Source organism: Salmo salar, chromosome 16, assembly GCF_965601325.2.
Source record: "Salmo salar chromosome 16, fSalSal1, whole genome shotgun sequence".
In the NCBI taxonomy this organism is placed as follows: Eukaryota; Metazoa; Chordata; class Actinopteri; order Salmoniformes; family Salmonidae; genus Salmo; species Salmo salar.
Genome location: NC_138306.1, coordinates 97,854,588 through 97,872,416, shown reverse-complemented (window position 1 = coordinate 97,872,416; position 17,829 = coordinate 97,854,588). Strand labels below are relative to the sequence as shown.

The window sequence follows — 17,829 nt, the reverse complement described above, 5'->3', positions numbered from 1 at the left end:
TACACCATACCACACCACAATACACCACAATACACCATACCACACCACACTACACTACACCATACCACACTATACCACACCACACCACAATACACCATACCATACCACACCACAATACACCATACCACACCACACCACAATACACCACAATACACCACACCACAATACACCACAATACACCACACCACAATACACTACACTACACCACAATACACCACACCACAATACACTACACCACACCACAATACACCATACCACACCACACCACACTACACTACACCACACCACACTATACCACACCACACCACAATACACCATACCATACCACACCATACCACACTACACCACACTACACCACACTACACCACACCACAATACACCATACCATACCACACCACACCACAATACACCATACCACAATACACCACACTACACCATACCACACCACAATACACCATACCACACTACACTACACCACACCACACTACACTACACCACACCACACTATACCATACCACACCACACCACACTACACTACACCACACCATACCACAATACACCATACCATACCACACCACAATACACCATACCACACCACACCACACTACACTACACTATACCACACCACACTCCACCACACCATACCACACCATACCACAATACACCATACCATACCACACCACACCACAATACACCATACCACACCACACCACACTACACTACACCACACCATACCACACCATACCACAATACACCATACCACACCACACCACAATACACTACACCACACTATACCACACCACACCACAATACACCATACCACACCAGACCACACCACACTACACCACACCACACTATACCACACCACACTATACCACACCACACCACAATACACCATACCATACCACAATACACCATACCACAATACACCACACCACACCACAATACACCACAATACACCATACCACACCACACCACAATACACCATACCACACCACAATACACCATACCACACCACACCACAATACACCATACCACACCACACCACAATACACTATACCACACCACACCACACTACACCACACTATACCACACCACACCACACCACACCACAATACACCATACCACACCACACCACACTACACTACACCACACCACACCACAATACACCATACCACACCACACTACACCACACCACAATACACCACAATACACCACACCATAACACACCACAATACACCATACCACAATACACCACACCGCACCACACTACACCACACCACACTATACCACACCACACTATACCACACCACACCACAATACACCATACCATACCACAATACACCATACCACAATACACCACACCACACCACAATACACCACAATACACCATACCACACCACACCACAATACACCATACCACACCACAATACACCATACCACACCACACCACAATACACCATACCACACCACACCACAATACACTATACCACACCACACCACACTACACCACACTATACCACACCACACCACACCACACCACACAATACACCATACCACACCACACCACACTACACTACACCACACCACACCACAATACACCATACCACACCACACTACACCACACCACAATACACCACAATACACCACACCATAACACACCACAATACACCATACCACAATACACCACACCGCACCACACTACAATACACCACACCACAATACACCACAATAGACCATACCACACAATACCACACCACAATACACCACAATACACCACCACACCACACCTCAATACACCTCACCACACCATACCACACCACACCACAATACACCACACCTCAATACACCATACCACACCACACAATACCACACCACAATACACCACAATACACCTCACCACACCACACCACACCACACCTCAATACACCTCACCACACCACACCTCAAAACACCTCACCACACCTCAATACACCTCACCACACCATACCACAATACACCACCACACCTCAATACACCTCACCACACAATACCACACCACAATACACCACAATACACCATACCACACCACACACCACACCATACCATAACACACCATACCACACCACACCACAATACACACCACACCATAACACACACCACACCACAATACACACACCACACCACAATACACCACACCACACCATACCACAATACACACCACAACACAACACCACACCTCACCACAATACCACACCATACCACACCACAATACACACCACAATACACACCACACATACCATACCACACCAAAATACACACACCACAACACAATACACACACCACACCATACCACAATACACACCACACCACACACAATACACACCACACCACAACACACCACACCATACCATACCACACCACAATACACCACACACCACACACCACACAATACACACCACAACACACCATACCACACCACACCACAATACACCACACACAATACACACCACACCATACCACACAACACACCATACCACACCACAATACACCACACATACCATACCACACCACAATACACACCACACACAATACACACCACACCATACCACACCACACACAATACACACCACACATACCATACCACACCACAATACACACACCACACCATAACACACACCACAACACACCACAATACACACCACAACACACCACACCATACCACACCACAATACACCACACACAATACACACCACAACACACCTTACCACACCACACCACACTACACCACACCACAATACACCACAATACACCACACCATAACACACCACAATACACCATACCACAATACACCACACCGCACCACACTACAATACACCACACCACAATACACCACAATAGACCATACCACACAATACCACACCACAATACACCACAATACACCACCACACCACACCTCAATACACCTCACCACACCATACCACACCACACCACAATACACCACACCTCAATACACCATACCACACCATACCACACCACACAATACCACACCACAATACACCACAATACACCTCACCACACCACACCTCAATACACCTCACCACACCACACCTCAATACACCTCACCACACCACACCTCAAAACACCTCACCACACCTCAATACACCTCACCACACCATACCACAATACACCACCACACCTCAATACACCTCACCACACAATACCACACCACAATACACCACAATACACCATACCACACCACACACCACACCATACCATAACACACCATACCACACCACACCACAATACACACCACACCATAACACACACCACACCACAATACACACACCACACCACAATACACCACACCACACCATACCACAATACACACCACACCACAACACAACACCACACCTCACCACAATACCACACCATACCACACCACAATACACACCACACCACAATACACACCACACATACCATACCACACCAAAATACACACACCACAACACAATACACACACCACACCATACCACAATACACACCACACCACACACAATACACACCACAACACACCACACCATACCACAATACACCACACACCACACACCACACAATACACACCACAACACACCATACCACACCACACCACAATACACCACACACAATACACACCACACCATACCACACCACACAACACACCATACCACACCACAATACACCACACATACCATACCACACCACAATACACACCACACACAATACACACCACACCATACCACACCACACACAATACACACCACACATACCATACCACACCACAATACACACACCACACCATAACACACACCACAACACACCACAATACACACCACAACACACCACACCATACCACACCACAATACACCACACACAATACACACCACAACACACCTTACCACACCACACCACACATACCATACCATACCACAATACACACCACACCACACACAATACACACCACACCACACCAAACCACACCACACACAATACACACCACAATACACCACACCACACATACCATACCACACCACACCACAATACACACACCACACCATAACACACACCACACCACACCACAATACACACCACAACCCACAATACACACCACAATACACCACACACAATACACACCACCACACACCATACCACACACCACACCACACACAATACACACCACACCATACACAATACACACCACAATACACACCACAACACAATACACACCACAATACACACCACACACACCATACCACACCACACCATACCACACCACAATACACACCACACCATACCACACACCACACACACAACACACACCACAATACACACCACACACCACAATACACACACCACACCACAATAGACCACACCACACACACCACACACAATACACACCATACCACACCACAATACACAACACACCACACACACCATACCACACCACACCACAATACACACCACACACACCATACCACACCACACACACCACCACACACACCACACCACACCACACACACACCACACCACCACCACCCCACAACACACACACCACCACACCACACTACACACCACACCACAATACACACCACACCACCACACACACAATACACACCACACCACAACACACACCACACCACAATACAATACACACCACATTCCACAACACAATACACACCACACACACCACAATACACACCATACCACACCACACCATACCACACCACAATACACACCACACACACCACACCACACACACCACAACACAATACACACCACACACACCACAATACACACCACACCATACCACACCACACACAATACACACCACAATACACCACACATACCATACCACACCACAATACACACACCACACCACACCATACCACCACACACACAATACACACCACAACACACACCACACCACAATACAATACACACCACATACCACAACACAATACACACCACACACACCACAATACACACCACACCACACACACCACACCACACACACCACAACACACACCACCACACCACAACACACCACACCACACCACCATACACACCACACCACACCACCACACCACACCACACCACCACACCACAACACACCACACCACACCACACCACCATACACACCACCACACCACACCACCACACCACCATACACACCACCACACCACACCACACCACAATACACACCACACCACACCACACCACCACACCACACCACCATACACACCACACCACACCACACCACCATACACACCACCACACCACACCACACCATACCACCACACCACCACACCACCACACACCACACCACCATACACACCACAACACACCACACCACACCACCACACCACCATACACACCACACCACACCACACCACACCACCATACACACCACACCACCACACCACACCACCACACCACACCACACCACCACACCACACCACCATACACACCACCACACCACACCACACCACCACACCACACCACACCACACCACACCACCACACCACCACACCACACCACCACCACACACCACCACACCACACCACACCACACCACACCACCACACCACACCACACCACCATACACACCACCACACCACACCACACCACACCACCACACCACCACACCACCATACACACCACCACACCACCATACACACCACCACACCACACCACCACACCACCACACCACCACACCACAACACACCACCACACCACCATACACACCACCACACCACACCACACCACCACACCACACCACCACACCACACCACACCACCACACCACCACACCACACCACCACACCACACCACACCACCACACCACACCACCACACCACAACACACCACCACACCACCATACACACCACCACACCACACCACACCACCACACCACACCACACCACCACACCACCACCACACCACACCACCACACCACACCACCACACCACCACACCACCACACCACACCACCACACCACACCACCACACCACACCACCACACCACACCACACCACCACACCACCACACCACCACACCACACCACCACACCACACCACCACACCACACCACCACACCACCACAGGTCTCACCAGGCTGTTCTCCTTCCAGGCCTCGGGGAACTTGGGTCTCTGCTTCTCCCTGGACACCAGGACCTGCATGTCCTCAAAGGAAGGGTGGTTCCCTGCCTCGGCCTGGAATGCTACCTGGAAGTCTGGAACGGATTCTCCTGGAGAGGAACGAGGAACCCAAGCAGAGAGAACGTTAAGGTGGACGTTCAATACTGTGATTTCACAACTAACTGTTAAGTTTCTCTGGGCTCCCGAGATCGGTCTGTCACTACAGACCCTGGTTCGATTCCAGGCTGTATCACAGCGGTCCTAAGATGGGTCTGTCCACTACAGACCCTGGTTAGATTCCAGGCTGTATCGCAGCGGTCTAAGGCACTGCATCTCAGTGCTAGAGGCGTCACTACAGACCCTGGTTAGATTCCAGGCTGTATCGCAGCGGTCTAAAGCACTGCATCTCAGTGCTAGAGGCGTCACTACAGACCCTGGTTAGATTCCAGGCTGTATCGCAGCGGTCTAAAGCACTGCATCTCAGTGCTAGAGGCGTCACTACAGACCCTGGTTAGATTCCAGGCTGTATCACAGCGGTCTAAGGCACTGCATCTCAGTGCTAGAGGTGTCACTACAGACCCTGGTTAGATTCCAGGCTGTATCACAGCGGTCTAAGGCACTGCATCTCAGTGCTAGAGGTGTCACTACAGACCCTGGTTAGATTCCAGGCTGTATCACATCCGGACGTGACATGGACTCCCATAGGGCGGCGCACAATTTGGCCCAGTGTCGTCCGGGTTTGGCCGGGGGAGGCCGTCATTGTAAATAAGAATTTGTTCTTAACTGACTTGTCAAGTTAAATAAAGGTTAAATTTAAAAAAAATCCTGGGAAGAGGTCAGTACACCTCATGAAGGTCTCCCAGTAGACGAGGCCCAGGGTTATTACCTGGGTTATTACCTGGGTTATTACCTGGGTTATTACCCGGGTTATTACCCGGGTTATTACCTGGGAAGAGGTCAGTACACCTCATGAAGGTCTCCCAGTAGACGAGGCCCAGGGTTATTACCTGGGTTATTACCTGGGTTATTACCCGGGTTATTACCCGGGTTATTACCCGGGTTATTACCTGGGAAGAGGTCAGTACACCTCATGAAGGTCTCCCAGTAGACGAGGCCCAGGGTTATTACCTGGGTTATTACCAGGGTTATTACCTGGGTTATTACCTGGGAACAGGTCAGTACACCTCATGAAGGTCTCCCAGTAGATGAGGCCCAGGGTTATTACCTGGGATATTTCCTGGGTTATTACCTGGGTTATTACCTGGGTTATTACCAGGGTTATTACCTGGGAAGAGGTCAGTACACCTCATGAAGGTCTCCCAGTAGACGAGGCCCAGGGTTATTACCTGGGATATTACCTGGGTTATTTCCTGGGTTATTACCTGGGTTATTCCCTGGGTTATTACCTGGGTTATTACCTGGGAACAGGTCAGTACACCTCATGAAGGTCTCCCAGTAGATGAGGCCCAGGGTTATTACCTGGGATATTACCTGGGTTATTACCTGGGTTATTACCAGGGTTATTACCCGGGTTATTACCTGGGAAGAGGTCAGTACACCTCATGAAGGTCTCCCAGTAGACGAGGTCAGGGTTATTACCTGGGTTATTACCTGGGTTATTACCTGGGAAAAGGTCAGTACACCTCATGAAGGTCTCCCAGGATTAGAGGTCAGGGTTATTACCAGGGTTATTACCTGGGTTATTACCTGGGTTATTACCTGGGAACAGGTCAGTACACCTCATCAAGGTCTCCCAGTAGACGAGCCCCAGGGTTATTACCTGGGTTATTACCTGGGTTATTACCTGGGAAAAGGTCAGTACACCTCATGAAGGTCTCCCAGTAGATGAGGCCCAGGGTTATTACCTGGGTTATTACCAGGGTTATTACCTGGGTTATTACCTGGGAACAGGTCAGTACACCTCATGAAGGTCTCCCAGTAGATGAGGCCCAGGGTTATTACCTGGGTTATTACCAGGGTTATTACCTGGGTTATTACCTGGGAACAGGTCAGTACACCTCATGAAGGTCTCCCAGTAGATGAGGCCCAGGGTTATTACCTGGGATATTTCCTGGGTTATTACCTGGGTTATTACCTGGGTTATTACCTGGGAACAGGTCAGTACACCTCATGAAGGTCTCCCAGTAGATGAGGCCCAGGGTTATTACCTGGGATATTACCTGGGTTATTTCCTGGGTTATTACCTGGGTTATTACCTGGGTTATTACCTGGGAACAGGTCAGTACACCTCATGAAGGTCTCCCAGTAGATGAGGCCCAGGGTTATTACCTGGGATATTACCTGGGTTATTTCCTGGGTTATTACCAGGGTTATTACCTGGGTTATTACCTGGGAACAGGTCAGTACACCTCATGAAGGTCTCCCAGTAGATGAGGCCCAGGGTTATTACCTGGGATATTACCTGGGTTATTTCCTGGGTTATTACCAGGGTTATTTCCTGGGTTATTACCTGGGTTATTACCTGGGTTATTACCTGGGAAAGGTCAGTACACCTCATGAAGGTCTCCCAGTAGACGAGCCCCAGGGCGTACATGTCCACCTGCTTCAGAGCCGACTCGCAGTCCCTCAGGTTCACCGCCCCTTCCAGAACCTCTGGGGCCATGTATCGGACCGTACCCACCTGGAGAGAGACAGAACCAGGGTTATAATACTACACTAACCCTCCAGAACCATGTAGTGGACTGTACCCACCTGGAGAGAGACAGAACCAGGGTTATAATACTACACTAACCCTCCAGAACCATGTAGTGGACTGTACCCACCTGGAGAGAGACAGAACCAGGGTTATAATACTACACTAACCCTCCAGAACCATATAGTGGACTGTACCCACGTGGAGAGAGACAGAACCAGGGTTATAATACTACACTAACCCTCCAGAACCATGTAGTGGACTGTACCCACCTGGAGAGAGACAGAACCAGGGTTATAATACTACACTAACCCTCCAGAACCATGTAGTGGACTGTACCCACCTGGAGAGAGACAGAACCAGGGTTATAATACTACACTAACCCTCCAGAACCATGTAGTGGACTGTACCCACCTGGAGAGAGACAGAACCAGGGTTATAATACTACACTAACCCTCCAGAACCATGTAGTGGACTGTACCCACCTGGAGAGAGACAGAACCAGGGTTATAATACTACACTAACCCTCCAGAACCATGTAGTGGACTGTACCCACCTGGAGAGAGACAGAACCAGGGTTATAATACTACACTAACCCTCCAGAACCATGTAGTGGACTGTACCCACCTGGAGAGAGACAGAACCAGGGTTATAATACTACACTAACCCTCCAGAACCATGTAGTGGACTGTACCCACCTGGAGAGAGACAGAACCAGGGTTATAATACTACACTAACCCTCCAGAACCATGTAGTGGACTGTACCCACCTGGAGAGAGACAGAACCAGGGTTATAATACTACACTAACCCTCCAGAACCATGTAGTGGACTGTACCCACCTGGAGAGAGACAGAACCAGGGTTATAATACTACACTAACCCTCCAGAACCATATAGTGGACTGTACCCACGTGGAGAGAGACAGAACCAGGGTTATAATACTACACTAACCCTCCAGAACCATGTAGTGGACTGTACCCACCTGGAGAGAGACAGAACCAGGGTTATAATACTACACTAACCCTCCAGAACCATGTAGTGGACTGTACCCACCTGGAGAGAGACAGAACCAGGGTTATAATACTACACTAACCCTCCAGAACCATGTAGTGGACTGTACCCACGTGGAGAGAGACAGAACCAGGGTTATAATACTACACTAACCCTCCAGAACCATGTAGTGGACTGTACCCACCTGGAGAGAGACAGAACCAGGGTTATAATACTACACTAACCCTCCAGAACCATGTAGTGGACTGTACCCACCTGGAGAGAGACAGAACCAGGGTTATAATACTACACTAACCCTCCAGAACCATGTAGTGGACTGTACCCACCTGGAGAGAGACAGAACCAGGGTTATAATACTACACTAACCCTCCAGAACCATGTAGTGGACTGTACCCACCTGGAGAGAGACAGAACCAGGGTTATAATACTACACTAACCCTCCAGAACCATGTAGTGGACTGTACCCACCTGGAGAGAGACAGAACCAGGGTTATAATACTACACTAACCCTCCAGAACCATGTAGTGGACTGTACCCACCTGGAGAGAGACAGAACCAGGGTTATAATACTACACTAACCCTCCAGAACCATGTAGTGGACTGTACCCACCTGGAGAGAGACAGAACCAGGGTTATAATACTACACTAACCCTCCAGAACCATGTAGTGGACTGTACCCACGTGGAGAGAGACAGAACCAGGGTTATAATACTACACTAACCCTCCAGAACCATGTAGTGGACTGTACCCACCTGGAGAGAGACAGAACCAGGGTTATAATACTACACTAACCCTCCAGAACCATGTAGCGGACTGTACCCACCTGGAGAGAGACCTGGTTCCAAAGGGTTCTATAGTCTCCCCTCACTGATGACATGGGTTCCAAAGGGTTCTATGGTCTCCCCTCACTGGTGACATGGGTTCCAAAGGGTTCTATGGTCTCCCCTCACTGGTGACATGGGTTCCAAAGGGTTCTATAGTCTCACCTCACTGATGGCAGCGTTCTCCTCCTCTCCCCGTACGGGCCGATTCCCCGTCAACTTCATGGAGAGACCAAAGTCGATGATGACACACGTTCCGTCGTTCTTCACCAGAATGTTCCGACTGTTCAGATCTCTGTGAGACACAGCTGGCTTGTAGAAGTCTGCAGGAGGAAGGGAGAGAGGAAGAGGAGGACAAGAAGGAGGAGGAGGAAGGGAGAGAGGAAGGGAGAGAGGAGGAGGACGAGGAGGAGGAAGGGAGAGGAGGAGGACGGGAGAGAGGAGGAGGAGGACGAGGAGAGGGGAAAGGAGGAGGAAGGGAGAGAGGAGGAGGACGAGGAGGAGGAGGACGGGAGAGAGGAGGAGGAGGAGGACGAGGAGGAGGAGGAGGAGGAATGGAGAGAGGAGGAGGACGAGGAGAGGGGAAAGGAGGAGGAAGGGAGAGAGGAGGAGGACGAGGAGGAGGAGGAGGAAGGGAGAGAGGAGGAGGATGAGGAGGAGGAGGACGGGAGAGAGGAGGAGGAGGAGGACGAGGAGGGGAAAGGAGGAGGAATGGAGAGAGGAGGAGGACGAGGAGGAGGAGGAGGAATGGAGAGAGGAGGAGGACGAGGAGAGGGGAAAGGAGGAGGAATGGAGAGAGGAGGAGGACGAGGAGGAGGAGGAGGAGGAGGAATGGAGAGAGGAGGAGGACGAGGAGAGGGGAAAGGAGGAGGAATGGAGAGAGGAGGAGGACGAGGAGGAGGAGGAGGAAGGGAGAGAGGAGGAGGAGGAGGAGGAGGAGGGGGGAAAGAGGAGGAAGGGAGAGACGAGTGGGAGGACGAGGAGGAGGAGAAGGGAAAGGAGGAGGAGGAGGAGGAGGGAAAGGAGTTACCAGATAATATTTATAACCGGGATCGTTGTAATAGATGAGGAGAACAGATCCTCTACCAGTTATTACTGACAACCAGGGCCCAGGGACCTCTATTGGCTTGGTGCAGTATCACAGTATCCACCAGAGGGCAGTGAGAGTCCTGGACAACAGAGATAATATTTAGAACTAGGACCAGTGTTGTTCTGATAGATGATCCTCTACCAGTTAGGAGGACAGGGAGTGGAGGACAGGGTGTGGAGGTCAGGGTGTGGAGGTCAGGGTGTGGAGGACAGGGTGTGGAGGTCAGGAGGTCAGGGTGTGGAGGTCAGGGTGTGGAGGACAGGGTGTGGAGGTCAGGAGGTCAGAGTGTGGAGGACAGGGGGTCAGAGTGTGGAGGTCAGGGTGTGGAGGTCAGGGTGTGGAGGTCAGGGTGTGGAGGACAGAGTGTGGAGGTCAGGAGGTCAGGGTGTGGAGGTCAGGGTGTGGAGGTCAGGAGGTCAGGGTGTGGAGGTCAGGGTGTGGAGGTCAGGAGGTCAGGGTGTGGAGGTCAGAGTGTGGAGGTCAGGGTGTGGAGGTCAGAGTGTGGAGGACAGGTGTGGAGGTCAGGAGGTCTGGGTGTGGAGGTCAGGGTGTGGAGGTCAGAGTGTGGAGGACAGGTGTGGAGGTCAGGAGGTCAGAGTGTGGAGGACAGGTGTGGAGGTCAGGAGGTCAGGGTGTGGAGGTCAGGGTGTGGAGGTCAGAGTGTGGAGGACAGGGTGTGGAGGTCAGGGTGTGGAGGACAGGGTGTGGAGGTCAGGGAGTGGAGGACAGGGTGTGGAGGTCAGGGTGTGGAGGACAGGGTGTGGAGGTCAGGGTGTGGAGGACAGGGTGTGGAGGTCAGGGTGTGGAGGTCAGGGTGTGGAGGTCAGGGTGTGGAGGTCAGGAGGTCAGGGTGTGGAGGACAGGAGGTCAGGGTGTGGAGGTCAGGAGGTCAGGGTGTGGAGGTCAGGGTGTGGAGGACAGAGTGTGGAGGTCAGGAGGTCAGGGTGTGGAGGTCAGGAGGTCAGGGTGTGGAGGTCAGGGTGTGGAGGTCAGGGTGTGGAGGACAGGAGGTCAGGGTGTGGAGGTCAGGAGGTCAGGGTGTGGAGGTCAGGAGGTCAGGGTGTGGAGGTCAGAGTGTGGAGGTCAGGAGGTCAGGGTGTGGAGGTCAGGGTGTGGAGGTCAGGAGGTCAGGGTGTGGAGGTCAGAGTGTGGAGGTCAGGGTGTGGAGGTCAGGAGGTCAGAGTGTGGAGGACAGGTGTAGAGGTCAGGAGGTCTGGGTGTGGAGGTCAGGGTGTGGAGGTCAGAGTGTGGAGGTCAGGGTGTGGAGGTCAGGAGGTCAGGGTGTGGAGGACAGGAGGTCAGGGTGTGGAGGTCAGGGTGTGGAGGTCAGGAGGTCAGAGTGTGGAGGACAGGTGTGGAGGTCAGGAGGTCTGGGTGTGGAGGTCACGAGGTCAGGGTGTGGAGGTCAGAGTGTGGAGGTCAGGGTGTGGAGGTCAGGAGGTCAGAGTGTGGAGGACAGGTGTGTGTCTCACCTCCTTTAAGCAGCTCAGTATGCAGGTAGGCCAGGCCTCTGGTGATGGAATGGGCCAGACGACAGCTACTCATCCAGTCTCCTGTCTGCAGCCCCAGGTAGCGATACAACGAGCCCTGAGAGAGAGATACTGTATTAATACATCATAATACACCAGGACACAGAGAGAGATACTGTATTAATACAGCATAATACACCAGGACACAGAGAGAGATACTGTATTAATACATCATAATACACCAGGACACAGAGAGAGATACTGTATTAATACATCATAATACACCAGGACACAGAGAGAGAGAGCAGAGAGCGCTGAGGTGGTTTGTCACTTTAGATAAAAGGGAATCGGCTGCCTAAGCCGTCTGGTACCAGCAGAACCCAGTAGAAGGTACTCCACTCAGCCCCCAGCCGTCTGGTACCAGCAGAACCCAGTAGAAGGTACTCCACCCAGCCCCCAGCCGTCTGGTACCAGCAGAACCCAGTAGAAGGTACTCCACCCAGCCCCCAGCCGTCTGGTACCAGCAGAACCCAGTAGAAGGTACTCCACTCAGCCCCCAGCCGTCTGGTACCAGCAGAACCCAGTAGAAGGTACTCCACCCAGCCCCCAGCCGTCTGGTACCAGCAGAACCCAGTAGAAGGTACTCCACTCAGCCCCCAGCCGTCTGGAACCAGCAGAACCCAGTAGAAGGTACTCCACCCAGCCCCCAGCCGTCTGGAACCAGCAGAACCCAGTAGAAGGTACTCCACCCAGCCCCCAGCCGTCTGGAACCAGCAGAACCCAGTAGAAGGTACTCCCCTCGGCCCCCAGCCGTCTGGTACCAGCAGAACCCAGTAGAAGGTACTCCACCTCAGCCCCCAGCCGTCTGGAACCAGCAGAACCCAGTAGAAGGTACTCCACCCAGCCCCCAGCCGTCTGGTACCAGCAGAACCCAGTAGAAGGTACTCCCCTCAGCCCCCAGCCGTCTGGAACCAGCAGAACCCAGTAGAAGGTACTCCCCTCAGCCCCCAGCCGTCTGGTACCAGCAGAACCCAGTAGAAGGTACTCCCCTCAGCCCCCAGCCGTCTGGAACCAGCAGAACCCAGTAGAAGGTACTCCACCCAGCCCCCAGCCGTCTGGTACCAGCAGAACCCAGTAGAAGGTACTCCCCTCAGCCCCCAGCCGTCTGGAACCAGCAGAACCCAGTAGAAGGTACTCCACTCAGCCCCCAGCCGTCTGGTACCAGCAGAACCCAGTAGAAGGTACTCCCCTCAGCCCCCAGCCGTCTGGAACCAGCAGAACCCAGTAGAAGGTACTCCACCCAGCCCCCAGCCGTCTGGTACCAGCAGAACCCAGTAGAAGGTACTCCACCCAGCCCCCAGCCGTCTGGTACCAGCAGAACCCAGTAGAAGGTACTCCCCTCAGCCCCCAGCCGTCTGGTACCAGCAGAACCCAGTAGAAGGTACTCCCCTCGGCCCCCAGCCGTCTGGTACCAGCAGAACCCAGTAGAAGGTACTCCCCTCAGCCCCCAGCCGTCTGGAACCAGCAGAACCCAGTAGAAGGTACTCCACTCAGCCCCCAGCCGTCTGGAACCAGCAGAACCCAGTAGAAGGTACTCCACTCAGCCCCCAGCCGTCTGGAACCAGCAGAACCCAGTAGAAGGTACTCCACCCAGCCCCCAGCCGTCTGGTACCAGCAGAACCCAGTAGAAGGTACTCCCCTCAGCCCCCAGCCGTCTGGAACCAGCAGAACCCAGTAGAAGGTACTCCACTCAGCCCCCAGCCGTCTGGAACCAGCAGAACCCAGTAGAAGGTACTCCCCTCAGCCCCCAGCCGTCTGGAACCAGCAGAACCCAGTAGAAGGTACTCCACCCAGCCCCCAGCCGTCTGGTACCAGCAGAACCCAGTAGAAGGTACTCCACCCAGCCCCCAGCCGTCTGGAACCAGCAGAACCCAGTAGAAGGTACTCCACTCAGCCCCCAGCCGTCTGGTACCAGCAGAACCCAGTAGAAGGTACTCCCCTCAGCCCCCAGCCGTCTGGAACCAGCAGAACCCAGTAGAAGGTACTCCCCTCAGCCCCCAGCCGTCTGGAACCAGCAGAACCCAGTAGAAGGTACTCCACCCAGCCCCCAGCCGTCTGGTACCAGCAGAACCCAGTAGAAGGTACTCCCCTCAGCCCCCAGCCGTCTGGAACCAGCAGAACCCAGTAGAAGGTACTCCACTCAGCCCCCAGCCGTCTGGAACCAGCAGAACCCAGTAGAAGGTACTCCCCTCAGCCCCCAGCCGTCTGGTACCAGCAGAACCCAGTAGAAGGTACTCCACCCAGCCCCCAGCCGTCTGGAACCAGCAGAACCCAGTAGAAGGTACTCCACCCAGCCCCCAGCCGTCTGGTACCAGCAGAACCCAGTAGAAGGTACTCCACCCAGCCCCCAGCCGTCTGGAACCAGCAGAACCCAGTAGAAGGTACTCCACCCAGCCCCCAGCCGTCTGGAACCAGCAGAACCCAGTAGAAGGTACTCCACTCAGCCCCCAGCCGTCTGGAACCAGCAGAACCCAGTAGAAGGTACTCCACCCAGCCCCCAGCCGTCTGGTACCAGCAGAACCCAGTAGAAGGTACTCCACCTCAGCCCCCAGCCGTCTGGTACCAGCAGAACCCAGTAGAAGGTACTCCACCCAGCCCCCAGCCGTCTGGAACCAGCAGAACCCAGTAGAAGGTACTCCACCCAGCCTCCAGCCGTCTGGAACCAGCAGAACCCAGTAGAAGGTACTCCACCCAGCCCCCAGCCGTCTGGAACCAGCAGAACCCAGTAGAAGGTACTCCACCCAGCCCCCAGCCGTCTGGAACCAGCAGAACCCAGTAGAAGGTACTCCACCCAGCCCCCAGCCGTCTGGAACCAGCAGAACCCAGTAGAAGGTACTCCACCCAGCCCCCAGCCGTCTGGAACCAGCAGAACCCAGTAGAAGGTACTCCACCCAGCCCCCAGCCGTTTGGAACCAGCAGAACCCAGTAGAAGGTACTCCACCCAGCCCCCAGCCGTCTGGAACCAGCAGAACCCAGTAGAAGGTACTCCACTCAGCCCCCAGCCGTCTGGTACCAGCAGAACCCAGTAGAAGGTACTCCACCCAGCCCCCAGCCGTCTGGTACCAGCAGAACCCAGTAGAAGGTACTCCACCCAGCCTCCAGCCGTCTGGAACCAGCAGAACCCAGTAGAAGGTACTCCACCCAGCCTCCAGCCGTCTGGAACCAGCAGAACCCAGTAGAAGGTACTCCACTCGGCCCCCAGCCGTCTGGAACCAGCAGAACCCAGTAGAAGGTACTCCACCCAGCCCCCAGCCGTCTGGAACCAGCAGAACCCAGTAGAAGGTACTTACAGTGGGGGAAAAAAGTATTTGATCCCCTGCTGATTTTGTACGTTTGCCCACTGATAAAGAAATGATCAGTCTATAATTTTAATGGTAGGTTTATTTGAACAGTGAGAGACAGAATAACAACAAAACAATCCAGAAAAACGCATGTCAAAAATGTTATAAAATGATTTGCATTTTAATGAGGGAAATAAGTATATGACCCCTCTGCAAAACACGTTTCTTGTAGTTGGCCACCAGGTTTGCACACATCTCAGGAGGGATTTTGTCCCACTCCTCTTTGCAGATCTTCTCCAAGTCATTAAGGTTTCGAGGCTGACGTTTGGCAACTCGAACCTTCAGCTCCCTCCACAGATGTTCTATGGGATTAAGGTCTGGAGACTGGCTAGGCCACTACAGGACCTTAATGTGCTTCTTCTTGAGCCACTCCTTTGTTGCCTTGGCCGTGTGTTTTGGGTCATTGTCATGCTGGAATACCCATCCACGACCCATTTTTAATGCCCTGGCTGAGGGAAGGAGGTTCTCACCCAAGATTTGACGGTACATGGCCCCGTCCATCGTCCCTTTGATGCGGTGAAGTTGTCCTGTCCCCTTAGCAGAAAAACACCCCCAAAGCATAATGTTTCCACCTCCATGTTTGACGGTGGGGATGGTGTTCTTGGGGTCATAGGCAGCATTCCTCCTGCTCCAAACACAGCGAGTTGAGTTGATGCCAAAGAGCTCCATTTTGGTCTCATCTGACCACAACACTTTCACCCAGTTGTCCTCTGAATCATTCAGATGTTCATTGGCAAACTTCAGACGGGCATGTATATGTATTCTTGAGCAGGGGGACCTTGCGGGCGCTGCAGGATTTCAGTCCTTCACGGCGTAGTGTGTTACCAATTGTTTTCTGGGTGACTATGGTCCCAGCTGCCTTGAGATCATTGACAAGATCCTCCCATGTAGTTCTGGGCTGATTCCTCACCGTTCTCATGATCATTGCAACTCCACGAGGTGAGATCTTGCATGGAGCCCCAGGCCGAGGGATATTGACAGTTCTTTTGTGTTTCTTCCATTTGCGAATAATCGCACCAACTGTTGTCACCTTCTCACCAAGCTGCTTGGCGATGGTCTTGTAGCCCATTCCAGCCTTGTGTAGGTCTACAATCTTGTCCCTGACATCCTTGGAGAGCTCTTTGGTCTTGGCCATGGTGGAGAGTTTGGAATCTGATTGATTGATTGCTTCTGTGGACAGGTGTCTTTTATACAGGTAACAAGCTGTGGTTAGGAGCACTCCCTTTAAGAGT

General features: G+C 52.5%; 1 protein-coding gene across 1 annotated transcript in view; it reads right to left on the bottom strand.

Annotated features, from left to right (window-relative positions):
* LOC106591870 (bone morphogenetic protein receptor type-2) overlaps positions 1-17,829 on the bottom strand; it is an 80,374-nt gene that overhangs the window by 7,517 nt on the left and 55,028 nt on the right. Inside the window, exons 7-11 of the mRNA XM_082963230.1 lie at positions 13,200-13,314; positions 10,803-10,960; positions 8,666-8,793; positions 8,502-8,521; positions 6,126-6,262 (exon numbers count right to left, since the gene is read on the bottom strand). Coding sequence (XP_082819356.1) covers positions 6,126-6,262; positions 8,502-8,521; positions 8,666-8,793; positions 10,803-10,960; positions 13,200-13,314 — 558 coding nt within the window. The remainder of the gene's footprint in view (positions 1-6,125; positions 6,263-8,501; positions 8,522-8,665; positions 8,794-10,802; positions 10,961-13,199; positions 13,315-17,829) is intronic.